Source organism: Copadichromis virginalis, linkage group LG9 (genome assembly GCF_057382275.1).
Source record: "Copadichromis virginalis isolate Kocher_CV1m ecotype Utaka linkage group LG9, C_Virginalis_male_GT1.1, whole genome shotgun sequence".
NCBI classification, from domain to species: Eukaryota; Metazoa; Chordata; class Actinopteri; order Cichliformes; family Cichlidae; genus Copadichromis; species Copadichromis virginalis.
The window spans coordinates 27,437,829-27,465,149 of NC_140626.1; the positions used below are offsets into that span (position 1 = coordinate 27,437,829).

The 27,321-nt window shown below is 41.0% G+C and overlaps 1 protein-coding gene and 1 long non-coding RNA gene across 5 annotated transcripts in view; one reads left to right on the plus strand and one right to left on the minus strand.

Moving 5' to 3' along the window:
• sema5a (sema domain, seven thrombospondin repeats (type 1 and type 1-like), transmembrane domain (TM) and short cytoplasmic domain, (semaphorin) 5A) overlaps window positions 1-4,822 on the plus strand; it is a 160,662-nt gene extending 155,840 nt beyond the window's left edge. For 2 of the 4 annotated variants that reach the window (XM_085468540.1, XM_085468541.1), the window contains one exon: window positions 3,403-4,822. In XM_085468540.1, the coding sequence (XP_085324666.1) occupies window positions 3,403-3,522 (120 nt within the window). In that variant the 3' untranslated portion in view covers window positions 3,523-4,822. Of the gene's footprint in view, window positions 1-1,983; window positions 2,245-3,402 lie in introns of all 4 variants that reach the window. The other 2 variants (XR_014922272.1, XR_014922273.1) reach the window with 2 other exon arrangements.
• Window positions 4,823-21,335: 16,513 nt separating this feature from the next.
• LOC146702050 (uncharacterized) lies at window positions 21,336-22,172 on the minus strand. The gene is made up of 3 exons (XR_014922400.1): window positions 21,901-22,172; window positions 21,686-21,787; window positions 21,336-21,583 (listed from the first exon to the last, which is right to left on the minus strand). It is a non-coding gene; the product is annotated as an uncharacterized LOC146702050 (long non-coding RNA).
• Window positions 22,173-27,321: the final 5,149 nt, after the last annotated feature.

Below are 27,321 nucleotides of genomic sequence, written 5' to 3' on the forward strand. Positions count from 1 at the left end.
GAAGAAAATACAAAACATTAAACATGTTAACAACACAAAAGCCATATTAAACGCAGAATACTTTAGGCCCAGAAGTAGGATACGTCACGTCATCACTTAACGACCGGATAGGAAATTGGTGACTTCTGTATGCCCATATAGACATCTCATTAAAAACTTCTTTCAAACTTTCTTTCAAACTGCAGGATTCACTTTTAACTTCACAATAGAGGATGATTATAGAACCATTGTGTTTGGGTCATGTGATAACGTCTCAGGTATTGCTGGCTGAGGTTATGAGTTTGTAAACTGACGCACACAGCGCCTGTGTGTACCATTCAGAGCTTGATTTCAGACATACGTAAACACATCAGAGAGGGTATTTCATATTAAACAATGGCTTTTTTTATTCAAAAACCTATGGAGCGTCACTTGTAAAGTGAAACATGCTGAAATTAACGGCAACATTTTTCCATATTTAGCTCTAAACCTTCCAAAAACATGTTTTTTCAAGTCATTTTTTACAACATTTAGTAAAATATTTGCAACTTTTCATATTTATAACACAATTTTAAACGTTAAGTCTAAATGTTAAACATTAAATCTAAATGTTAAATCTAAATTACGAAAACCTCCAGATGCCTCTAATAAAATAATAAAGATCTCACCGTGTAGACATTATAAATGAAAAGTATCAGTTCTACACACTGGTTTCCAATGCAGAAATATCCAAAGGTTATTCCACTATAGACTGGATATAAGATCAACATGGTCACTCACAGGTTTGTGAAATATTTTGAAGCCTAGGGGATGGGTTTGACTGAGAAAAACAACATTCATAAGCTAGCAATTTATTAATCACAAAATATCCCTGTTCTAAAAAATAAGCACCATACTGTATTAAATAAGACTTGAAATTAGTATTTGAAGCCATAGACTCACAGATTCAAGTGTTTGCATAGGTCACAAATAAAGTGATAGTGTTTTATTGACTTTTTTATGTAACTAGAAAAGTCACCCCCTGCTGGCCATTAGAGGGAATTGATATTTCATCCGTGTTTTGATTACAGTCTATGATTGGCATACCTCCTGTGATTAGCTGGTTAGCTGTGATCAGGTTGTGACTATTGTGAGGGAGGACTTAGTGAACAGTTATTTGAACATCTTTATCTTCAGGAGTTGAACAGTCAGTATGATACTACAGGAATCCAGATAAATAAGCACTTTTTTAACAGCTTTGCGTTCCTTTGCAAAGGTTTTTTGATGCTGTACACCATCAGGGGGCACATTCACTATCAGAAACTGTCTATATTATGAACTAAGTGAATACCTGGATCTCTGTTTGCAAAACCACTTCACAGTTATGAAAATGTTTTGTATAACTGTCAGAATGTGAACAGATCCGCTGGCTCGAAGCAAACTTCTCTGAATGTTATTTCGTTGCAAAATGAAGGTGTGAGGAGCTTCATCTGTCATGCAATTAGAGTCAGGAGCACAGAGCATAATTCAGTTAGAGCAGTTGCAGATAGAGGAGGATATGAATATAGACACTCCATGCGAAAATACAAAAGGAGGTGCCTGACAATTGAATAATGTGTGATTTTCCAGAAGCACATTCTGCCTCCAGCCCTCTCTCTGTGGGCCTAAACAGTTCAGATGTTGCAGTGAATTTTCAACCATTAAGTGTGCAAAACCATAACATGCTTCTTTTAGGTGTGTACAGGAAGGACTCGTGAACACCTGACGTCGTATTTTAGCAGATTTGGCTCAGATCCTGATGTTGATGATGCATTTGTCGTTGTTGTTATTATGCACAGTGTATCACAGACACACTTCATACCGGTGTCCTGGAGTATTTGCAGCTGTATAGTTTATGATCGCAACGCTCACCGTTAAGCTGCACTTTTATGTACAGTGTATCATATTTCCAGGCTTCCTGTAAAACAGAATATGGCCTTAGGGTTTCTCTGAGATGACTCTTGCCCGTTCCTCTCCTCCTTGCAGCCAGATGTGTCGGTACTCTTGCCCTTGGACGACCCCGCCATGCACCAGCCTCTCTCTTCTAATATGGGGGTGTCTATGCGTGGACTGGAGATTTTCTACTAACCACTGACCTCTACAACATCTCGCCTTTTGACTCTTCCCCCCCAACAGCAATTTGACCCAAACCACTACTACTTCTGCTACTGCTACTACTACTGCTACATCCTGTTCCCCACCGTGCCCCGCCCCTCCACTTCCTGTGGCTCTTCCTGTGTGTGGCAGGTTGGAGTACAGTACTCTAGTTTCTCTTTCTCTGCTCAGACCCTTTTCATCCCTCCATCACGAAACCCTCCCTTCTCCTTCGCAGCTTGTGAGAAGGCAGTGTATCCCATCTTTATGTTTCTCTTAAAAGCGCCTCCATGTGCATGTTTTTTTCTTTCCGTGTCCGTATTCCTTGTTTTGTTTCTTACTTGATGGTTTTGATTTGTTGGGTTCTTTTATTAAACTCCTCTGTTACCTCTCTTTCACTGATTCTACTTTATAGTTAAAGATACGTTTGTTTACAAATACATACAAATATAATCACTCCTGAGCCAATTAAAAGCATTTAAGGCAAGATGAAGTAGGTGATGCTAACAAGCATCGTAGCACATCTGTTTGAAAGCAGCCATGGGGCCACCTGCAGAGACACATAACCGTCTCCGGGGCGGCAAGAGAGTTGATTGCATTCCCTTTGTGTGCAAATCACATAATGGGAATGAAGCAAAATATATGAGTTTTTTGTCCGGCACACTTGTTCCCTATCAGTGTCAGTCGGAAGCATCCATCAGCTGCAAACGCAGCATCATCAAGTGTTCAATTACGGTTGCCCCCAAGGGACTCCCAGCACACACTCCACTACAGCAGACTGGAAATGAACACATCTATTTGCCAAATTGCTGATGTTGTATTGAGCACCACATCAGAGGCATCACTCCATGTTTACCATGTCACGCGGGGACAGAGAAGATGCCCCCATGGCTCATCCTTATTGTTTAACAGAAAAGTGACTCTCACATGATCAATTTTTATGGCTTAGATTGTCCTGAGGACCAACAATCCAAGGGCCATAAAAACTGCTGATGCTGTGTATTAGAGATGACAGAGGTGGACATACGGATGCGCATCAAAATAATTTAGCCCTGTGGTGGCTTATCATTTTTCCAGCCTGTTTGCAAATGCTTTGACCTTGCACTGTGGAAAGTATGTTTCATTCACTGAGCAGCCCCTCATTGATTTGTGTTGCTCCCTTTTTTTATTTCGGGGAGGGTTGCTAGATGGATTTGCTTTTACCTTGCCATCTGGGCTGAATAATCACTCGATCCATGCGTCGGAAACAAGTCCGTACTGACTCAGCTTCCTTCCTTCTCCTTCTTCTCTTTTTTCTTCTTATGTTCACAGGCCTTCAACAAAAACAATCTGATTCTGGAGGAAAGAAATAAGTATTTCAACCCACAGCTTGCCGGGAAGACCTATACCAATGCATACTTCACCGACCTCAACACCTACGATGACTATTAACCCTCGACACCTACCTTATCATCAAATCTGACTTTTTTCTTTTCTTTGTGCTTTGTATTGAGATTCGTCACACCACGCGTGGGACAAGCCCACTCTGAGACTCTATGGCAGCTGGTATGTAATTAAACACAGACACACAGTGTTGCCAACAGAGGGAAATCCCCACTTTCTCTCAGGTGCCTTGAGGTACACTTGGAAAGCTCGTGTTTTGGGGGTATATCTTGCCTTGACTCTTACTGAGAAATAGACAACTGGATTTCCTGATGTGGATTAAACAAAAACAAAAGAAACAAAAAAACAACAAAAAACTAAGAAGGGAAAAAGAAGAACTCACGTCAACGAGACTTTGGGAACCGTATCCCTTTTAACTTTCCTGTGACGCCTCTAAAACAGACCTGTATTTGTAATGATTGGAAATAACCACAAATTGCTTTGCATGACTTCATCTGATGTGTTTTCTCTGCCTTTCGGTTTGATTTTGCATGATCGATCGCATTCCATGGTGTAGGGGGCATTTTGATGTTTGGGGTTTTTTGCTGGGCTTAGATTCAGGGCTGGTTTTGGATGTCATAAAAAAAAACAAAGGCTGCGGTGATGCCTGGTGGCTTTACTGCAGCAGCAGTCTCCAGGCAGATCAATATCTACCCCCAGCCCCAGAATCGGGATGTAGTTATTTGAAGTCTGTGGTCAAGTTTGTCCATGTTTTTCTTTAGTTTGCTTTTCGTTCCTCTAGCAGCTAGAAGTGTTTAAACTTTCAATGTAAAATTATTTTCTCTTTTTCATTTTGCTTTTAAAGATTACATGTTTTTCTTTGTTTGTTTTGTACAGGAAGTTCAATTTGAATCCCCTGTCTGCGGGTTTTCTAAATACATTTATTCGGTGTCTCAAGTGTTAAAAGAACATTTTCCTTTAAAAAAAAAAGGTTTATGTACGTTCTGGCAAGTAATTGGGAGTATTCATTTCAGCCTGCATCAAGTTTCGTCCTCGTCATTGTACTTTTTATATATTTTTTGTAAAAAAAATGTTTTTGAATTTTGATAGTGCTCATTATTATTCTTTGGCTTCTGAGCTAAGTGTTTGTGAGAGCAGGCATTTGCTGTACAGATGGTGCAAAGTAGCAACTACTGTTCTCCTGAAAACCCAACTGGAGTGCTACTCATATACTGTAAGATGACATTCAATCATTAAGTTGAGATCTTTCTGTTCAGAGTGTATAACCAAATATTAGGTTATTCAATGGTTTAGTTGCGACTAACTCTTTTTACATGTTTGCTTGTGTTACTGTGCATAAATTAAAATTGCTTCGTACACAAACTTGTCAAGGTGTGAATTATACACGTTTAGTTTCTTGCAGTTTCATCTGTAAAGTGTGAAAGCGATACATCACATGACTGCTTATTATCTGTGTGGCTCTAATGAATGACATAAGGAGGAGAAAACAGATTATTTAAAGCTGCTATTCCCAACCAGGGCCCTATTTCAGGAAGCCGGTTTAGAAAACTCAGAGTGAAAAACGATACTCAGGGTTGAGTAACCCCGAACTGTCCAACTCGGAATATTCGGTTTCAGAAAGGCTGATAACAATTAGTTCAGTCAACGCGGAGTTGCTTTAACCCCAAGTTAAGCGCACGCACGAGGATACATAAAGCCCTGATTAGTGGAGCACAGATTAAGCGAGTCACCATGGAGACGGAGGGAAAGAAGGCGCGGTCAATGTATTTTACAGCGCTTGAGGCCGAAATTCTGATGGCAGCATATGCCGATAACATGCTAATTTTGCGGAAAAAAAGTAACACAGCCTCAGCTGCAAAAGAAAGGGAGCATGCATGGCAAAACATAGCCGACAGAGTCAATGCGTGAGTGTTAATTTAAACATTGATCTAGGGATTTCCACCCATTTAACACGTTATTTTATTATATTTTATTTTATTTTTTATTTTATACATTTTATTTTGTGATGTGATGTGAGCACAGGTGCAACCCAACAGGCCCCAAACGTTCCTGGCGGCGAGTAAAAATGAAATATAAAAATATAGTCCAAACAGGTAAGGTGTAATTGTATTATGAGCCATAGTGCTCGGTCTGTTTGTCCGATGTAAATCAATTGCAGTTAGAGGCTACATTAATTTTCTTTCTGTAAGCACTTATTGAAATTATCTGAGCACATTACAAGTACATATTTGCTTACTCTGTATGCTCAAATGTGACCCGTTATAGCCAACAGAAAAAAAAGCGGAGGCCTGAAAAACAGGTGGGGGTCCTCCACCACCACCACTCACAGAGGCTGAGCAGTTGGCTTCTACATTTGTGATAATGTTGGCAGCATCACATATGATCTTCACAGTGCAGAGAACACAAATTAGCATCCATTACTATAATGAAATAATTTGTTAGTTTGAAATGCTACAGGGAACTATGTACCTGTACATTAATGCTGTGGAAAGACTTCCTGTTCACATAGTCTCCTTCATTTACTGAAGGAGCAATGATTGGAATGTGAGTGCCATCTATACAGCCAATCACGCCTGGGAACCGTGAGAATAAATGTAACATTTAAGTAGTAGTTCAAGTATCACCACATCATGAATTAAGTTTCGTTCGTCCTGATACCTGTAATTTTGTGGAATCCCTCTTTGATAAATCTTGTGGGTCTGTGACCGGGGAACACCACAGACGAGTGCAGGAGACGTTTCAGTGCAACTGTAACATTCCTGACTGCCCGACAGACGGTAGCCTTGGAAACGTGCTCAGCGTCACCAATATTATACAGAAAGCTCCCGTTTGCAAAAAACCGAAGTGCAATACAAATAATATGTACAGAACTGAGAGAATGTCCGCGATGTGTCACATGAGCAATATTAGGCCTGAGGATGTTATTCAAATAAATTATAGATTGTGCTGAAAAACGGTAACGTTCACACAGGAAATCATCAGGAAATGATAAAATGTCCGAACGCGCTCTAATCACTCTCTCCCGGCGGAGAGCTCTGCGGAGAATTTGGGCTTCAACATCTACTGGCCCTTCAAGGAAGGGACACGCCATGTCTGACACTTCCTACAGTCAGGTTTCCGACAAAGAGGCGGAGAAGGTCAGGGTTAGTTGAAGTAAACCTGCTAGGGGGCAGGTTAGCTTCACGGAGTGTGTCGTCATAGTAACTCACTCAGGATTAATCTAAACTCCCTTTGTGAAACCGAAAACCCAGAGTTTTCGTTAACTCGGGGTATACTTACTCAGAGTTTGCACTAAACCGGCTTCCTGAAATAGGGCCCTGGGCACAGGTTAAACCACTCAGGAGGTAATTCTGCAGTAGCCAAGGGATTGGTGCACATTTGAGCTCAAATCTGAAAAAAGCTAGTTTGAGAATTTTGTGGATCTGCACAGGGTGAAGCAGAAATGTTAGTTTCCTGATAGCGATAGAGAAGCAGTGCCAACAGATTGTTGCTATACGGGCCAAAGATGCAGACCAACAATCTTCCTCACTAGAAATAGCCAAGCAGCGACTTAGTCAAGAACAATGGAAATTTCTGGTATTTCAAATGTTAATCTTAATTTGACTGCCTACAAGTATGTCTCAAGCATATGTTTGAGACAACTTTAATGCATAAACTGCAAATGACACATTGTCTTGCCTCATTTCTTCATCCAACATGCAGAAGATTTTTTTGTTTTTACTTCTTCAAGAGGCCATTTGTGTCTATACGCACCATCACTGAACCAAAAATAATTCAAAGAACAGACACAGGTTGACATTTTTGAGTAAAAGATTCACAAAAAATAAACAAAGAAACATACATGAAAAGTTATTTTTCCATGTTAATCTACAAGTTTTAAAATTTTAGTGAACATAAAAAAATAACAACGTTGGCCCGTTGTCAAATTCTGTTACAAATACAGTTACACTCATCGTGACCATGAATGTCATGCTAATTATGGGCATCTGATGATGTCTTTGAACTGTTTTTTTCCAGGGTAGAATGATTGCACAGTATACATCTACATAATAATTCGTGTTTACACAATGTCTTTTAACTTGAAAGGCTGTAAACTGCCATGGTCAGTTCAAACAATTGTACATACGTATGAGTTTTCTCAATGTAAGGACAATTTGCCAAGGTCTGGAAAAAGACCCAAACTGTCACCCGGATTGGTTAGAAATTGATAAGGAACAACCCAGGAAGATGAAACCTTCTGGAAAAAGGTTTTATGGTTAGACTAGACAGATTGAGTGATTTGGCAACAATGACAGGGGGTATGTTTGGAGGAGTAAAGGTGAGCCTTTCAACCCTATGAACACTGCAGAAGTGGCAAGCATGGTGGTGGTGGAATCATGCTCTGGGACTGTTTAGCTGGCAGAGGTACTGATACAGTGAGCTAATATAAATAAATATATGAAATTGTATGCTAAACACACCAAATAAATCCTTTAATAAGCAAATAATAGCAAATAAATAGCCAGACATATATATAAAAATAAGACTCTCCTTTTTGGTTTAATTGATAACCACCACCACTTAGATTGATTATCTGAAAGTATTGATGAATAAATTGTGGCTAACATGCTGGAAAGGTAGCTGAAATAGCAAACTGAAGCTGTGCATTAAAATCTGCTTATAAACTGTTAAAGGAAAAAGATGGAGTGCTCACTCACGCCTGGAGGAGGTCCCAGAACAGAAACAGGATACATTGGGGAGATTGCAGCTCTTTCGGCTGGTTTGGGAGCGCCTCAGTGTGGCCGGGGAGTGAGGACTGCTCCCCCTGCAACTACAACCCAAATCAGTGGCAGAAAATGAATGGATGAAAATCTTCATCTAAGTGTCATGGCTAAATTGTTATAACTGGTTAATAAACACAAATGGAGCATTGACTGAGATAAATTAGTAAATTCATAGCTATGTCTGATCCAGTTTCAAATGAATTCATATGAACACATTTGAACCTGACTGTGTTTTATGAAGTGGGTCCTTGAGTCCACCTTATAGGAAAATTGTGAACCCCTCACATGTATTTAAATCACTCACAAGTGTGAGATGCCTCTGTCCAATGTGGCTCATCTCACAACTTTGGAGACTATGATATTCCTCAGGCTAAACACTGTAAAACCACAGCAGCTCAGGCATGTACCAGCACTTCATAAATCACCCAAAACCAGAGGAAGAGACTCCCTCCACCTGTTTTAAAAGGAGTCTTCAGCAGGGCCCTGCGGTGACAAATGGCATCAGCATCGGTGGAAGGATACGTGAAGGATACAAATCGCGTGAGACAGCGGGGTAAAGGTTGTTGGGTCTCAAGTCCGAACTCTAATCTGTATGATTGGGTGTAATACCACACACCGTGCTGTTCTCCATCAACCTTCAACCTGACGTCCCATCTGTGTGCAGAGGGTAATGGGAGGGGCTGTTATTAATCACCCTGCTGTTTGGTTGGTTGAGGGTCTGACTTCAGAGAATTAATCTCTCTTTACCTTGACTTCATTCTCGCTACCTGAGTAAGAAGAAGAGATGCAGCAGTAGACACACAGATTGTAAATGAAAATATATGTAGTGTGTATATATTGTTTTTTGTTTTATGTCTGAAACAAATAAAGATACAATACAATACAATACAATGGTTGTGTACAGAAGGGGCTAGGGGGCAGTGGGTGTAAGAGCAGTTGTGTATATGTTAGTATTGGTTAGTCTCCAAACACCTTTTCAATCTATGTGCATGTTATATAAATCAGCAATTTGTTCCACACTGACCTCAACTAACCTTGACTGATGAGTCATTACTGCACACATAATGTGTGTGTACATATATATATATATATATATATATATATATATATATATATAAATATAAGAGGGGTGCAACGATACACAAAATTCACAGTTCGGTTCGGTTCGATACTTTGGTGTCACGGTTCGATATTTTTTCGATACAAAAAAATGTTCATGCATTTTTAATTTGTCATTTATTAAAATTATAAATATATATTTTAACTCAAAAGTACAGTTTTTAAATTTAACCCTAACCCTTGTGCGTGTTTTTTTATTTTGACAGCGAATGCGCACCTGCGGACCACTTATGTGCAGCCCTGGTTATTTAGCTCATCATATTGCAGCCACAGAAATTCTTTTGTCCATGAAACCATAAAGCTGCACTTTCTTTTTGCCTTATACTCTGATTTGTCATAACTTCTCCGTTTTGTGGTAAGCTTTTCTTTGGCTGTCACTTCTTCACCCTGACCTGTCTTATTTGGCTCAGCAGAACTGAAATGCTTTTACACACTCACTCACATAAGCTCAGCGATTCTCTGCTCGATCAACCTCTCACATGTTTAAGCTGCGGGAGATTTCACTTGTCATGTTTGCATAGTAAGCTAACGATTAATAAGACGATGTCAGAGGAATTGGTGCACAAATTATCATCACTCACAGATCAGTACTGTCGCTCTCTATACACAGTTCACACGATTGCAAAGTGAAAGCAAAAAAACAAGCGCAAATTCAAACGCGACTTCAATATGTCACATATTGACAGTGGCTCACCGATGCCAATGACATAATTACCCAGCTACATTTCTGAAAGAATGCAAAAGCATTGACATATATTTTTCCTACAATAGCCCGACGGGCAGGGAAGAGAAAGATTTTGGTAGCCCGACTGAAAAAAATCGCTAGCTCCAGGACGTCGGGCTAGCGATTTTGCAAGCCCTGTATCTGATTGAGGAATCACTCATCTTTGGAAAAGAGAGTTTATTACAGAGAAATGGCTCTTTCCAAAATAAAAGCTATACTATCCGCTTCTTCTGGGCTATATTCTCAGCAGCATAAGGAGAATCATGTGCTAACAGCTGTCTAAATGACTCGGCTAAAGTTAGTAGCATGCTTGCTTTTTTTTGTCTGCTTCCACTTGTCTTTGCACTACGATGATGTCGGCGTAAATGTGCAGTCATATTCGTTGTGTTCCCACTAGTGCTTTCAGGTTAATCTCGTTGAAATGACCTTAACGCCACAACACGGCAAATCTCCGTGCATGGGGCTAGACGGCCAACACGTTAACGAGCTAACTGCGCTAACACACTAGTTCACACCAATGTAATTGAGCATTGCATGGCACATCCAACATACTGTTTTACTTTAGTCCATGACTCGCTTACCTTCAGGGTCATACGTCACATGAAAACCAAAATAATTCCAAACGCCAGATCTGAATGAGGTTCAATTTGCCTGTTGCAAGTAGAGCTTAACTTCTGTCTCGCTAGCTTGCCCTGCGCTCTTCCTTCTGACTATGCTGTCTGTGTTGAGCGCTCAGTGGATCTGCGCTTGACAGTGCAGCCTAGGCGGAGTAGTCGAACACAGATTCACTGAGCGCCCAACACAGACAGCATCGTCAGAAGGAAAATTGATAAAATAAATTACAAATGTTGTATTGTTCGATACATATGCGTACCGAACCGAAAGCACTGTATCGAACGGTTCAATATCGATACGAATATCGTTGCACCCCTAATATATATATATATATATATATATATATATATAGGAACACGAGAAGCTGGAGAAATACCAAGGGCTCAGAGAAGAGCTCGAGAGGATGTGGAGGGTGAAGGTAACGGTGGTCCCCGTGGTAATCGGAGCACTAGGTGCGGTGACTCCCAAGCTAGGCGAGTGGCTCCAGCAGATCCCGGGAACAACATCGGAGATCTCTGTCCAGAAGAGCGCAGTCCTGGGAACAGCTAAGATACTGCGCAGGACCCTCAAGCTCCCAGGCCTCTGGTAGAGGACCCGAGCTTGAAGGATAAACCGCCCGCAGGGGCGTGCTGGGTGTTTATATATATATATATATATATATATATATAGATAGTTGTCAGCCACCTCCTGTACATGGATGACATCAAGCTGTATGCCAAGAGTGAACGAGACATCGATTCACTGATCCACACTACCAGGCTATACAGCAATGACATTGGAATGTCGTTCGGACTGGAGAAGTGTAGTCGGATGGTAACAAAGAGAGGGAAGGTAGTCAGAACTGAGGGGATTGAACTACCAGAAGGCAACATTGCAGACATAGAGGACAGTTACAAGTACCTGGGGATCCCGCAGGCAAATGGGAACCATGAAGAGGCCGCTAGAAAGGCTGCAACCACCAAGTACCTGCAGAGGGTCAGGCAAGTCCTGAGGAGTCAGCTGAATGGTAAGAACAAGATCCGGGCCATCAACACATACGCCCTGCCCGTGATCAGATACCCTGCTGGGGTAATAAGCTGGCCAAAGGAGGAGATAGAAACCACTGACATAAAGACAAGAAAGCTCCTTACCATGCATGGAGGGTTTCACCCCAAGTCCAGCACCCTGAGGCTGTACGATAAGCGGAAGGAAGGGGGCCGGGGACTGGTGAGTGTCAGCACCACAGTCCAGGATGAGACAAGGAACATCCAAGAATACATTGGGAAGATGGCCCCAACTGACCGAGTGCTCAGTGAATACCTCAGGCAGCAGAAACCCAAGAAAGAGGAGGGAGACGAGGAACCATCATGGAAGGACAGGCCCCTGCACGGTATGTACCACCGGCAGATAGAGGAGGTGGCTGATATCCAGAAATCCTACCAGTGGCTGGACAAAGCTGGACTGAAAGACAGCACAGAGGCACTAATCATGGCAGCACAAGAACAAGCTCTGAGCACAAGATCCATAGAGGCTGGGGTCTATCACACCAGGCAAGACCCCAGGTGCAGGCTGTGTAAAGATGCCCCAGAGACAATCCAGCACATAACAGCAGGGTGCAAGATGCTAGCAGGCAAGGCATACATGGAACGCCATAACCAAGTGGCCGGCATAGTGTACAGGAACATCTGTGCTGAGTACAACCTGGAAGTCCCGAGGTCAAAATGGGAGATGCCCCCAAGGGTGGTGGAGAATGACCAAGCTAAGATCCTGTGGGACTTCCAGATACAGACGGACAAAATGGTGGTGGCGAACCAACCGGACATAGTGGTGGTAGACAAACAGAAGAAGGCGGCCGTAGTGATCGATGTAGCGGTTCCGAATGACAGCAATATCAGGAAGAAGGAACACGAGAAGCTGGAGAAATACCAAGGGCTCAGAGAAGAGCTCGAGAGGATGTGGAGGGTGAAGGTAACGGTGGTCCCCGTGGTAATCGGAGCACTAGGTGCGGTGACTCCCAAGCTAGGCGAGTGGCTCCAGCAGATCCCGGGAACAACATCGGAAATCTCTGTCCAGAAGAGCGCAGTCCTGGGAACAGCTAAGATACTGCGCAGGACCCTCAAGCTCCCAGGCCTCTGGTAGAGGACCCGAGCTTGAAGGATAAACCGCCCGCAGGGCGTGCTGGGTGTTTTTATATATATATATATTTTTTTTATATATATATAAAAAAACACCCAGCACGCCCCTGCGGGCGGTTTATCCTTCAAGCTCGGGTCCTCTACCAGAGGCCTGGGAGCTTGAGGGTCCTGCGCAGTATCTTAGCTGTTCCCAGGACTGCGCTCTTCTGGACAGAGATCTCCGATGTTATTCCCGGGATCTGCTGGAGCCACTCGCCTATCTTGGGAGTCACCGCACCTAGTGCTCCGATTACCACGGGGACCACCGTTACCTTCACCCTCCACATCCTCTCGAGCTCTCGTCCCTTGCCCACCGATGCCTTCTTGTTCCAGTAGCCCACTTTTCGTCAGGGTGCCCTGGTTCCTCAACACCTGACGCGGACCTTGTTGATCCGGGCGACGTCCGAGCCGGCATGCCTTCATACATATATATATATATATATATATATATATATATATATATATTCATTGCATGCGCACACACAGACATACACACACATATACAGACTAAAGAGAAGCACTCAAGTTTTCTTGGGCACTTTTATCCTCCCATGAATTTGGCAGCAACACGAGCTATGTGGTTCGTAGTCAGTCAGACACATGTGACATTCCACTTTGACAGCAGGGGCCAGCACGATAAATGACTTTCTCAAAGTGGCATTTGGGGACTGCTAAAGGTCACAGCTAAAGGTCACAAGAGCAGGTCTGGTGCATGTCAGAGAAACTGACTGTGTGAGTGCCTGCATGTGTATAAAAAAGTCAAGGTGTGATGAGATGACTCACAGGATGAGATGGAGCAGATTCTGCGTTTTGTATATTAAAGAGGCTTTAAGGGAATGAATATTTGAGCCGAACAAATCGGGCGTTGAACGTGACAGAAAACTATTTAGGACCTAATGAGCTTTGTAATTAAAAAAGTCTCAACACCTAGATTGTCAGCCCCTGAGTTTTGAGCTGGTTGTTGAGGTTTTCTCAGTTTTTCTCTGTATTACTGGAGGAGCTTTACCTTATAATAAAAAGCAACCTTCAGGCAACAGTTGTTTGGATTTGGCGCTATATAAATAAAATTGAACTGAAATGTTATTCCATAAGTTCACTATGGTGTCATCAGATACCAGAAAAGCTCATCAGGCTCCTATTATTCTTAGGATTGAGCTGTTGTTTTGCACTAATTAGGAAATGTTAGCATGCTAACGCACTTTCCCAAAGTGGAAATGTTTTAGCGTCTGTAAGCATTTACACATGCTTGTTCCAGTGGTTTCGCAAATAAATAAATAAAAGCTAAACTGGCTAAAATAGAAAGCGAAACATCAAAAATAAAATATCCCTTCTGTCACGCTTAAACTCAGCATGTGTGGACAAGTTGGCAGTCTATTGCCATTCTTAATACAAAGATAGGCATTGTAAATGTTGAGATTTTAATGATTTTTTTCTTTGTTTTTTTTAAAACATTTGTACTTTGACTTTGTCTTCTCATTCCTGTTGCAATGGGAATACAGGCAGGCTGTGGTTACTGAAATAAGCAATTACTTAACTTGCTTGTGACTTCAAGTCTAAAGCAAACGAATCAGTATTTTTCCCAAAAATCTGATATTGATTGGTCTGTTTAAATGAGTTTGGGTCAAGCATCATCTTTGTCCTTTGTTTAATAGAGTTTTGAATTTGTGCAAAACAAAGATTTTGGTCTTTTTAGTATTGTTTTTGTACAAGTCAAATATCACACTCAGAGACTCCTGAACAGATATATGTAAAGATGATGATAGAAAATCCTTATTTGGGGACAAAGTTAGTATTGCATATTAATCAAATAGAATTGCATATTCCATACATTCAGTTTTTATGCTAAGATAATTAAGTCGTCTGAGACACTTCAAGACCTTTGGCTCTTGTCCATATTATGACAAAACACAAAATTAATTTTATTTCTTTACTTTTGGAATCAGCCTGACGGGGAAAACATGACCTGTTTCCAATTAGCCGAATACACAGCTTTCTTTTTCACTGTTTTTATGTGAATCAAACCCTAAAAAAAGCTTCTTCTTTTTCTTCTTCTTTCAACTGCTTCCTTTAAGCTTGTATCTGTATCGTTATCAGTATCAAGTATCTTTGTACAGTTTTAAATTAAATACATGTCTGAATAATTGGCAGATCATAGTGTTTTATTTTTTTTATTTACCCTTTGCCCAACATAGTACTTTATATAGCCATTTTTTATAGTTTGTGGGTGTTAGTGTATGTGACTGAAAGATGGCACACGTTTGCTAGGAATTTAATTTCCCAAATATGAGCCAGGCTTCTCTGTGCAGGTAGCAGATTTGCTCATAAAGCATTCAGGAGCCCTGGTAATTAGCAGCCTGTATACAGAGGCCTCTGAGTGGCAAATAAGGCCAGTGAGTGAGATTGTTCCTGTCAGGCAGGTAACAGAGCGTGAACATCCCATTAAACACCTCTTTTTCCTCTCAAGATCAGATTTTCTCCCTTTTGCATGGATTGCTGTGCTCGAGATCGGTCTTTCTGCAGCTCCCCGAGTAGACTCGCCACCCCCGTTAGCACCGAAACATCAGCCGGACCGAGTTGACAAATTCCCCAAAATGATGTCCCCCTGACAACAAGTGGCTGCTGCTGCAGCTGCTGTTGTTATTCAGTGCCTGTGGTTAATCAAGCCCATGCTCTTTAGTCATTTGTTTGTGTGGAGGAAATCAAAAGAAGTTAAAGCAAAGTCTGGGACAGGACCCACATACAGTCAGGAGAGAAAACCGAGTGATGAATGGGTGCTGAAGCGTTGCTTTTGCACGAGTATGGAGAAGTGACGGCAGTAGATGTTGACTCAACTACCCCAGGGAAAACGGAAAACTGCTGAACAATTTATGAGCTGTCATGAAATTTTGTGTTTTTTGCAGTAGGAAAATAACACCGATTACCGAAGATTGTTACACAGTGGAATCCTGGCGGACAGTAAGCGCAGTTCAAATTAGTTTTAAAAGCAAGAGCGCCGCATTACCTCACACTCCCACTCCATCTCTCCCCACCTGAGGCCAAGGTGAAGCCGTGTGGATTTATCGCTTTATTTGTTGTTACTTGTAAATAGACTGAGTCAGACAGAAGATGCTTTAACTATCCCGCAGTGCATTGGAGCATCCCCTTAAATGTAAGTTTTTTCTCCGCACACTTGTATGTTTTGAAGCAAACATTCCCTAATGCAGCTTCAGTCCAGATTAACATTACCATGTATTCAAAGCAAACAGATGAGAAAGATTTTTCAAAGCAGCTCTAATCTCCATAACATCCTTGCTGCCACGCTTAAAGAAAAATATGTTTTCGAACAGCGACATCTTTGAGGAAAATTGTGTTTTTGCCACCGAGTCTAAGAATCCTACACTCATTAGGCTACATTAGCATCTGTTGGGTGTTGGGTGTTACTTTACAAGTTTCCAGACAGAAAAGCAGCCTCTTCTCTCTTTATTTCCTGCACTCTGTTTTGTCTTTCCCTTTATTCCAGGCAGAAGGAAGCACAACTTCCAGCAGGGCTCACGTGCAGATCTGTGTGGGTAGATAGGAAGCTGGCACGACGCTTCCAGTTCCGTTATGCCAGACTGAAGGATGAATGTCACCGTAGGCACTAATGCCAATTGAGAGATGGTACCATAGATTCCACCCTGAGACATCTGGAATCCCAGGTGCCCTTTCCAACCGATCCAGGTCTCAGCTGCAGGAAGCCAGGAGTCCTCGTGGATGCCAAAAGCTTCACAACACCAGCCAAGCTACACTGAGCCTTATCGCCTCCACCAGAACCCTTTATGGGCCTATTCACCTCAATCAAAGCTGTTATTTAGGTAACGAGCCAAGATGGCGGATACCGCTGCGCTCCAATTACCCACTATGTCTTCTCCATGTTTCCTTGCCAACTCCCCCACAAGACCCGATTCTACTCATCTTTCCCAGCTGCTCTGGCGCTGCTCCCCTTCTTCAGTATCTGTGCGGCGCGAGACCTTTCAGAACAGAAGGGCTCTGTCGGCGCTAGATTCACTCGCAAGAGATGACTGCCACGGTGTTTAGCGGGTTTTATCAATAGTGCAGAAGTGTCTGTCAAAGTGCAACGTCTTTAAGCCTGCAGGTAATCCGTGATATTACCAGTGTTGGTGTCATTACTCAGTAAAAGTAACGTGTTACAGATTACACATTACTTTTCTTAAAGGTAATTTAATATGTTTAGCCAGAGAAAGTAATTTGTTACACTACTCATTACATCACTTTCTTGTTGCGCTGTAAAACATTACCCCGTATGAACACAAAGCCAGCAACACAAGGCAAAGACAAAAAAACAGACAAAGAAAAACTTCATAGCGATCGCCTGCAGTGATTCTACAGATACAGAGGCTACAGACTGCTCATCAATATTTTTCTGACTTGTTGAAGTTCAATATCAGGGCCCTATTTCAGGAAGCCGGTTTAGAAAACTCAGAGTTAAAAACGATACTCAGGGTTGAGTAACCCCGAACTGTCCAACTCGGAATATTCGGTTTCAGAAAGGCTGATAACAATTAGTTCAGTCAACGCGGAGTTGCTTTAACCCCAAGTTAAGCGTGCGCACGAGGATACATAAAGCCCTGATTAGTGGAGCACAGATTAAGCGAGTCACCATGGAGACGGAGGGAAAGAAGGCGCGGTCAATGTATTTTACAGCACTTGAGGCCGAAATTCTGATGGCAGCATATGCCGATAACATGCAGATTCCACGGAAAAAAAGTAACACAGCCTCAGCTGCAAAAGAAAGGGAGCATGCATGGCAAAACATAGCCTACAGAGTCAATGCGTGAGTGTTAATTTAAACATTGATCTAGGGATTTCCACCCATTTAACACGTTATTTTATTATATTTTATTTTATTTTGTATTTTATACATTTTATTTTGTGATGTGATTTGAGCGCAGGTGCAACCCAACAGGCCCCAAACGTTCCTGGCAGCAAGTAAAAATGAAATATAAAAATATAGTCCAAACAGGTAAGGTGTAATTGTATTATGAGCCATAGTGCTTGGTCTGTTTGTCCGATGTAAATCAATTGCAGTTAGAGGCTACATTAATTTTCTTTCTGTAAGCACTTATTGAAATTATCTGAGCACATTACAAGTACATATTTGCTTACTCTGTATGCTCAAATGTGACCCGTTATAGCCAACAGAAAAAAAAGCGGAGGCCTGAAAAACAGGTGGAGGTCCTCCACCACCACCACTCACAGAGGCTGAGCAGTTGGCTTCCACATTTGTGATAATGTTGGCAGCATCACATATGATCTTCACAGTGCAGAGAACACAAATTAGCATCCATTACTATAATGAAATAATTTGTTAGTTTGAAATGCTACAGGGAACTATGTACCTGTACATTAATGCTGTGGAAAGACTTCCTGTTCACATGGTCTCCTTCATTTACTGAAGGAGCAATGATTGGAATGTGAGTGCCATCTATACAGCCAATCATGCCTGGGAACCGTGAAAATAAATGTAACATTTAAGTAGTAGTTCAAATATCACCACATCATGAATTAAGTTTTGTTCATCCTGATACCTGCAATTTTGTGGAATCCCTCTTTGATAAATCTTGTGGGTCTATGACCGGGGAACACCACAAACGAGTACAGGAGACGTTTCAGTGCAACTGTAACATTCCTGACTGCCCAACAGACGGTAGCCTTGGAAACGTGCTCAGCGTCACCAATATTATACAGAAAGCTCCCGTTTGCAAAAAAACCGAAGTGCAATACAAATAATATGTACAGAACTGAGAGAATGTCCGCGATGTGTCACATGAGCAATATTAGGCCTGAGGATGTTATTCAAATAAATTATAGATTGTGCTGAAAAACGGTAACGTTCACACAGGAAATCATCAGGAAATGATAAAATGTCCGAACGCGCTCTAATCACTCTCTCCCGGCGGAGAGAATTTGGGCTTCAACATCTACTGGCTCTTCAAGGAAGGGGCACGCCATGTCTGACACTTCCTACAGTCAGGTTTCTGACAAAGAGGCGGAGAAGGTCAGGGTTAGTTGAAGTAAACCTGCTAGGGGGCAGGTTAGCTTCACGGAGTGTGTCGTCATAGTAACTCACTCAGAATTAATCTAAACTCGCTTTGTGAAACCGAAAACCCAGAGTTTTCGTTAACTCAGGGTTTACTTACTCAGAGTTTGCACTAAACCGGCTTCCTGAAATAGGGCCCTGGTTGCTGGACTGTGCTATCATGCTGCAAAGAGCCAAAGTTGTATTAGCAGTTTCTCTTCTGCGCAATAAAAATAAAAGTGATGTCCACTCCTCAAAAACTGCACCATTGTTCTGCTCCACCATTTACGTCTTACTTGTTTTTTGGCTCCTCTTAGCTAGCTTCACTTTGTTTTTCATGTTTGATGTAAAGATCGTAAACAAAGAACATGCTAATGCTAATAGCTTCTATTGGTCCCTCTCACACTCCACTAGCCTGGTTTAAATCATACCTATCTGACCGCACTCAGTTCATTCAATTAAAATCCTTCACTTCTCAGCTTTCTCCTTTATCCACTGGGGTGCCCCAGGGATCTGTCCTCGGGCCCCTTCTTTTCATCATCTACCTTCTTCCACTCGGACATATTTTTCGTAAATATAATATTCAGTTCCACTGCTACGCCGATGACACCCAGCTCTATCTCTCTACCAAACCTGACTCTACTCTTCCTCCACCCTCCCTCATCCTCTGTCTAGCTGAACTTAATTCTTGGTTCTCCTCCAACTTTCTTAAACTCAACAGCAATAAATCGGAACTTCTCCTGGTCGGCACTAAACGACTGCTATCCAGAATTAACAATTTCTCTCTCACCATCAATAACTCGCTGGTCCCTATCTCTCCCTCTGTGAAAAGCTTGGGTGTCATTCTCGATAGCACATTATCCTTTAACTCACATATCAATAATATTACACGTGCAGCATATTTCCAACTCCGTAACATTAATCGCCTCCGCCCCTTCCTCACACCTCACGCCACTGCCATTCTCATCCATAATCTTGTTATCTCTAGAATTGACTACTGCAACTCATTATTATTTGGCCTTACACAAAAATCTATCAACAAGCTCCAACGTGTCCAGAACTCTGCTGCCCGTATTATTACTAGGACTTCTTCTACCCACCACATCTCCCCAATCCTGAAGCAACTTCACTGGCTCCCGGTCAAATTTCGCATCCATTTTAAAATAATTCTGTATACATTCAAGGCTATTCATTCTCTCTCTCCACCGTACCTCTCTGACTTATTACAGATGAAGCTCCCATCCCGCTGCCTCAGATCTTCATCTTCTCTTTCTCTCTCTGTTCCCTCTGCTCGTCTGATCACAATGGGAGGGAGGGCCTTTAGCTGCTCTGCCCCTCGACTTTGGAATTCCCTACCCCCGGACCTCAGAAATATTAGTTCATTCTCTCTTTTTAAGTCCACCCTCAAAACTCATCTGTTTAAAATTGCCTATTCTTAAATTTCTGTATGTTTTAACTTTTATCTTCTTATTTCCAGTTTTTATCTGTTGTACAGTGTCCTTGGGTGCTTTGAAAGGCGCTATTTAAATAAAATGTATTATTATTATTATTATTATTATTATTATTATTATTATTATTATTATTAATAAACATTGCTAATGATAGCGAACATGGTAAATCACGTAGCTCATGCTGAGCTCCAAGCTGCTCCTAATAGCAGGTGAGCTCCACTGGTGTCTGTGTGAATGGTGGTGGTGGGGGAACAAAACAAAACATATTTTTAAGTGCCATAGAACGGCTAAGGTAAAAAGGCACAGATAGTTCACTATTTAAACCTTACATCAGCATTTTAGCACTCTCACTGTAATAGGTACCCTATGCTGGCATGCTGACATCAGCATTTAGTTCAAAGCACAGCCTCAGACCTGGGCTCTCTTTGTTTCAAATGCAGATACGTTGTTAAACTACACTTTATTTCTATGTGTGGATGATCCAATGCGTGTGTTACCCTTTACTCCCATACATCTCTGCCACAAAAGATTTCTTATTTCTAGTATTTTTTACCAGTGAGCATCATAGCGGATAAACTTCATACAGAATTTGGAATCGCTATTTGTTCTCTTACTCACTCACTGCAGACCTCACTTTAGAGCAGCTTTGATCAAGTGCAGCTTCAGTGGAGTTTTTCATCTTGAGATGACTCTACACAAGCAATTAAGGCTGAACTCATCAAACAAAGCAATCGCCTATGTTGCCGGAGTAAACATATGTCCTTAACCTGTAGTTCATAAAACTCGCACTGAAGGCTAATCGCAGGTAATTTAGCAGAGAAAATTGTCTATGTTGTAAATGCACAACATTGGATGACAGGAGCACCAATTGCTGATCATTAAATATTTAGTTATGTCGTGGGTCACCATAAATGGGCAGCACAACGTGACCGCCACGTGGGAGGCATTTAAGACTGAAATATAAGAGACCACTTAATGTGTTGGGAATATTTTGATCATCATAAAGGCTGTGCCCAGAGGGAAGGTGCATGTACACTAACTCCCCCTCATTTATTTGAAGAGTTAATGCATCTGACAGGTACAAATGGCCTTCATTATTCTTGTTTTCCCAGTTAGAAATTATTTTCTGGTTATTGCAGTAAAGGTGAAAACCAGAGTTTCCCAATTCAGTGATCAAAGGCAGTGAATCTGAAGTAGTAGACCTCTGGCTGGTGCAATGAACCTGCCTGAATAAGAAGATAAGAAAAGAGGGTTTTGTATTTTATTAAGCATTGCGAAGGTTAAGTGTGCTCAGATCCATTTGGATTCATTTGTTAGATTAAATGCACCTGAAGTTATGTTGTAAGTACTGCAAATGTTGAATTTTAGTGGGGTCTCCAGCTTGAATTGTCCTACCTGATCGATCAAACCAACAGAGAAAGCAAGCTTGCCTGTGAAAAAAAATAATAGAGAAAATTATTGATAAGTAAAAAACCCCAAAATGTTTGAGATGCTGAATATGGCACAGACATTTGTGGATATTTTATCAGGTAGAAGGAATAACCTAAAAAACTCCAAACTCATTCATCCTTCTCCGGCTGTTCTTTTTCATTGTGGAGCTGCAGTTTAGCCCAAATGTTATTCAGCTCCACTCTCAGAGTCATCACCTCCAACTTGCGCTCCTCGGTGCCTTTCACTCCGTGTAATTCGCAAGTCCACAGCATCTAATCTGGTTTGTTGCTCTGAGGCTGTCGACAGAAAAGCAAGGACAGTTCGTATCACATTTAAATTTAATCATGGTAAACAGTAGAGGTTATGGAAGTCTGAAAGCTTATTAAAAAAACATGCTAATCATTAAAGGATAATGCTAGCATGCTTTGTAAATTCTAATGTAATTTATGCAAAAGACTTTGAATTGATCAGAAAGTGTTGGGCTTTAATGCAATTACAATTTATCTGTGATAAAAATGATGAAGAGTAAAGACATCTCAAAGTTTACTTTAGTAAATATAAAATTATGCAATATATGGTGCCGTGCAAAATTTTTGTCCCACCGCTGATTCCTTTCTATCCGGTCGTTAAGTCTGACGTCACTAGCCGTGTCTGGGCCTAAACTCCGCTGCAGGTCCATATATCAAACGATCACTATGGCATTACTGAGAGTTGAAAAACTGTCTAAAGTCTTCCATCTTTAATAAAATGATCAGCGTTCTGCTCTACCAGGTGTAACAATTGAGTTTAACATCCAGGCATCCATGAAAACGGAATTTATGACATTTAATGGAGTTAGATGTTAGCAGGAAGTTAGCTCGCTAGCTTCTATCTAAATGCAATATAGCATGTCCTGACTGCGGGGTTTTGGAAACAAATTAAAACGTACAGCTCTGTTATCACTTCCAACATAAATGAAGACAGAAAACTAAACAGCAGTGACGTTTGTAGGCTTACTGAAGTTTGGCTAGCTGGTATATAATGATGTGCTACGTGACCGCTAGCGGCACAGCTATGTTAGCATAATATAAACAAGCTAAATTTTTTTCCACTCGATAAAAGTTAACGTGAGTGTTGTCGGTGGTCAGGAACAAATGTAATCGCATGGCAGGATGCTGTAAAAGGACCAAACTTCAGCCAGGAGAACAACTGAGATAATCCATCCACAATACGAGGTTAGTCATTCATATACTTCTGCATGGGCTGGGCTGTAGTTACATCCTAAGGTTTTAAAAACTGAGCTTAAATAAATGATTAGCGGTAATAAAAGCCGAGGGAGGTCAACAGTGATCACTGACTGTTTTAGAAGCTTTGAGATTAAATAGAAGAAAATACAAAACATTAAACATGTTAACAACACAAAAGCCATATTAAACGCAGACTACTTTAGGCCCAGAAGTAGGATTCGTCACGTCATCACTTAACGACCGGATTGTGTTTTGAAGGATCCAGACTTTCTTGTAATGTGTTAAAGTGGTCTTGCAACAGATCATTGGCTGCTTTTTCACCAATTTTCAGTCCAGTCCTTTTCTTTGAAACACTTGAGACTCACTTATGAAACTTGCAATAATAGAAAAGGCACTAACTTAAGTGAACAAGTGTTGTGTCTACACATGACAGAGAACTTAGCAAAGAACCAATTTGAAAATGTATCTTTAGGCACTTTGTTACTACAAGGCAATTCCCAAAAAGCTATTAGTTGGCATATCTTTGCATGGTGTGCAATGTGAACAATTCTTCTGTAATCTATGCCAGATTACACAAGAAATAGTCCAAAAACTGGAGTGAAGAATCTACATTTGGAGAGACATACAACAGTGAGTATCTGCAGCCATGTGTAAAACACGGCAGAGGGTCTGTCATGTGTAGGGCTGCATCTCAGCCAGTTTTTGAATGTGTTGAAGAATAAAGATGGTCATACCAAACATTAACTTTCAAGCTTGTTAGAATTGAACAAACTGATTTTTGCCTTATTTACTGTATTTCCATGCATCCTTTCACACGTTTAAATAAATCACTACACTTATTTCCAGTTTTCCTAGAAAAACATAAAGAAATGATGAAATAATGTCCCTTCATCACAAATTAACCCAAAGCTTTGTGCTCGTCATTCATACTGGTTTGTTGTAGTTGAGTGAAAACATGAGATGAGTCTTTGTATCTCTTACTCCTTTCTCCACATCCTCTATATTATTATCTTTGGAGCTGCACTTGAGTCTCAGTGGTACTCAATACTGCTATAAAAATGGCCAATTCTTTGCTCTGATTGCTTAGGTCTCCCTCACTGGCTGCCACTCTCTGTTCAACAGAGTGTGGCAGCCAGTGCTTCTGCTGATAGCACTAAAATTGTAAAGAGGGAAAAAAGCACGAGTCGCTGTTATGCATTCAACAGCTACTCAACAAAATCCAATCTATTGTAAATACAACCATAACAAATCTAATGAAAATATTCAAAGCATAGCCTCAAGCAAAATTCATCTGTGGCATGCCTGAAATGAAATATTTGAATCAATATTTCAAAATACACACACACACACAGCATTGGAAGCCATAAAAAAGGATGCCTTTAAACCAAAACTTCAAACAAACTCAGACTGACTTTGTGGAAACCATTTGAGCTTTTACATCCAAATGTCTTGTATTCCACTGCAAAGCTGACGGTTATGAAGCGAGAAATGTACCCATACGCCCGTGAACCACTGTGGATATTATTTCTGCATTCACAAAGTCAGGATCTCATTTATTGTCATCCTCAGAAGAATAAGCAATTCTCCAGTGTTGTTATGATTCATCTGTTCATAATATTCCTGGCAGAGCTTGTGAGATGTACCATACCCTCAACCTTTGTGTGTACTTTGTCATGTTTTGAATATTTTTAATAATAGTGCTAGGAATAGCCCTTTCATTTGGTTTTGGATACGGTTAATACTCTTCAATAATTTCAAGTAATGTGGCCATGTTTCACTGGTGCCATTCACAAAATAAACGGAAATGCTCCATGGCTACACTATGGGTTTTTTGGGTTGTTTTTTTTTTTTTTTTTTACACATTTCAATGTGGTAGCCCGGCTGTCTAAAACAGCAACTACCTGGACATCAGCTAGATAACTAACTTGCTAATTTGTACTAAACACAAACTGGAGATGAGGAATTTCAGCAAACTGCATCCCAGCTTCAGAAAAACAACACAGAAAGATGATGGTCTGGTTACATATCATTCCTCAGCCACAAGTGGGTTCGTCACAGCCGATCACTCATCTGGATGTTTCTCAGCCAAGATGAGTCCAGAATATACTCAGTAGCTCTGACACTAAAATCAATTGTACCACATCTTTACTGCATTTACCATGAGCTACAGCACTAAAACCACCTGCCTCATATCATATGGTTTCCCCTCATTCTGCCAAAACAGCCCAGAGACAATGAAGCGCAGATATGGCACATTTTGGAGGTGTCCTGTGGTCTGGGATGATTGCTGTGGGGGCAGAAACTCCACAGATGCTCAATTAGATTGTGATCTGGGGTTTGGAGACTGGATCAGTGCCATGAGTTTTTGTTCTGTTCCTGTAGCCATAGTTCAGCATTTTTTCATTTATTTTTTTGCTGTTTAGTGGAGTGCATTGTCCTCTAGATGGAAGCTGCTGCCATCGGGGTGTGCTGTTGCTATTGGGGGTGTTCAGCATCAGCATCCAAGGTTTACCAGACGATCATCTAAGGTTGTAGCTGATTGGTGTATGGACTAAACCATTGTACAACATGTGGCACCCTAATTTTTAATCATATATATTTTTCATTTAATAAGACAAATGGGCTCTCTCGTTTTTTTAAATTGGTATTAGGACATAAAATTTCTTAAATGGAAAAATCTTAGCATTTAGCTATTGCACTCATTACAAAGCTGAAAAATTACTGCATACAGACCCTCATTCGTTTTCTCCTGCTCAGTCATCTTCTTCCCAGCAACCAGCAGCTCCTTTTCTCTGCTCATCTACCTTCTTCAACAAATCACCTAGCTCAGCTGTGAGAAGAAGCACTTTGCTTCTCTTTATCTTTGCCTGAACCTCTTAGTTTGTCATTCTGGTTTCAGGCTCCTCAGCTCTACCCTCAGCTGCACATTCACAGTCCCCAGATCATACATCATGTCTCTCAGCATTTGTATCTCAACCCAGATCGCTTCAGTGGACAAATCTGCACCATTGCTGTAGTCATGCAGAAGAACAGCAACACCTGAGCTACTAAAACTAAACGAACTAAACAACTGGTCGACTGTTTTTTCAAAAACTGTCTGCTCAGAGATAAAATGCGGTATTTCCTATGGCCTTCAATGTGCTGAATTAAAAATCAGACAATTAAAACAGCGGTCTGGCTTCTGTTTATTTAAGCACTTTGAGTGCTCAGATAGAGCAGAAAAGCCCAATATACAGTAACAACCACTCCGTTCACCACTTATTTATTAGATAGTTGAGTTTTAATCAGAAATACCGAGCCTATCTGTTTATGGCAGCTTCATGTAATATTTCACTTTTTGTCATTAGTGTATATAACAAGGTTAAAAATCTAAAAAAATTTAAAGTGAAGCTTAAAATGAAATGTTATATTAGTAGGCACAGTTCTATCTCAATTGTGTCCTGGTGGGATATTCACATGGCTGCATGTCTATCTGTCGATGTCTCCACAACAAAACCTGTTTGTTTATTGAACTAAGTTTGATTTTATTTATATACCACCAAAATCATAATTTCAGTTGCCCCAAGGTGCTTTATTATTATTTTTGTAAGATGAAGACCCTAAAAAAATACAGAGAAAACCCGAAAAATTAGACGACCCCCTATGAGCAAGCACTTGGCAACAGTGGGGAGGAACTGCCAGAAGCCTATGTCTATTGCACCATAACTAAGGGAAGTTTCAGGGTCATCTGATCCAGCCCGAACTATGATTTTTATTCAAAAAAAGAAAAGTTTTAAGCCTAATCTTAAAAGTAGAGAGGGTGTCTGTCTCCTGAATCCAGCTGTGGAGCTGGTTCCACAGAACAAAGACAGAAAGATGAAACGTCTGCCTCCCATTGTACTTTCAAATATTCAGAGAACCACAAGTAAACCAGCAGTCTGAGAGCGAAGCGTTCTACTGAGGTGATATGGTACTGTGAGGTCTTAAAGATAAGATTATTCAGGACCCTGTATGTGAGGAGCAGGATTCAGTGAAGTCAGTGAAGAGAAGCCAGTATGGAAAAAATATGCTCTTCCCTTCTTGTCCATGTCAGTACTCTCGCTGCAGCATTTTGGATCAACTGAAGGCTTTTCAGGGAGTTTTTAGGACATGCTGATGATAACGAATTACGATAGTCCATCCTAGCAGTAATAAATCCATGAACTAGTTTTTCAGCATCACTCTGAGACAGGATGTTTCTAAATTTAGAGATATTATGAAAATACAAGAAAGCAGTCCTACACATTTGTTTAATATGCACATTGAGGAACATATCTTGGTCAAAAATA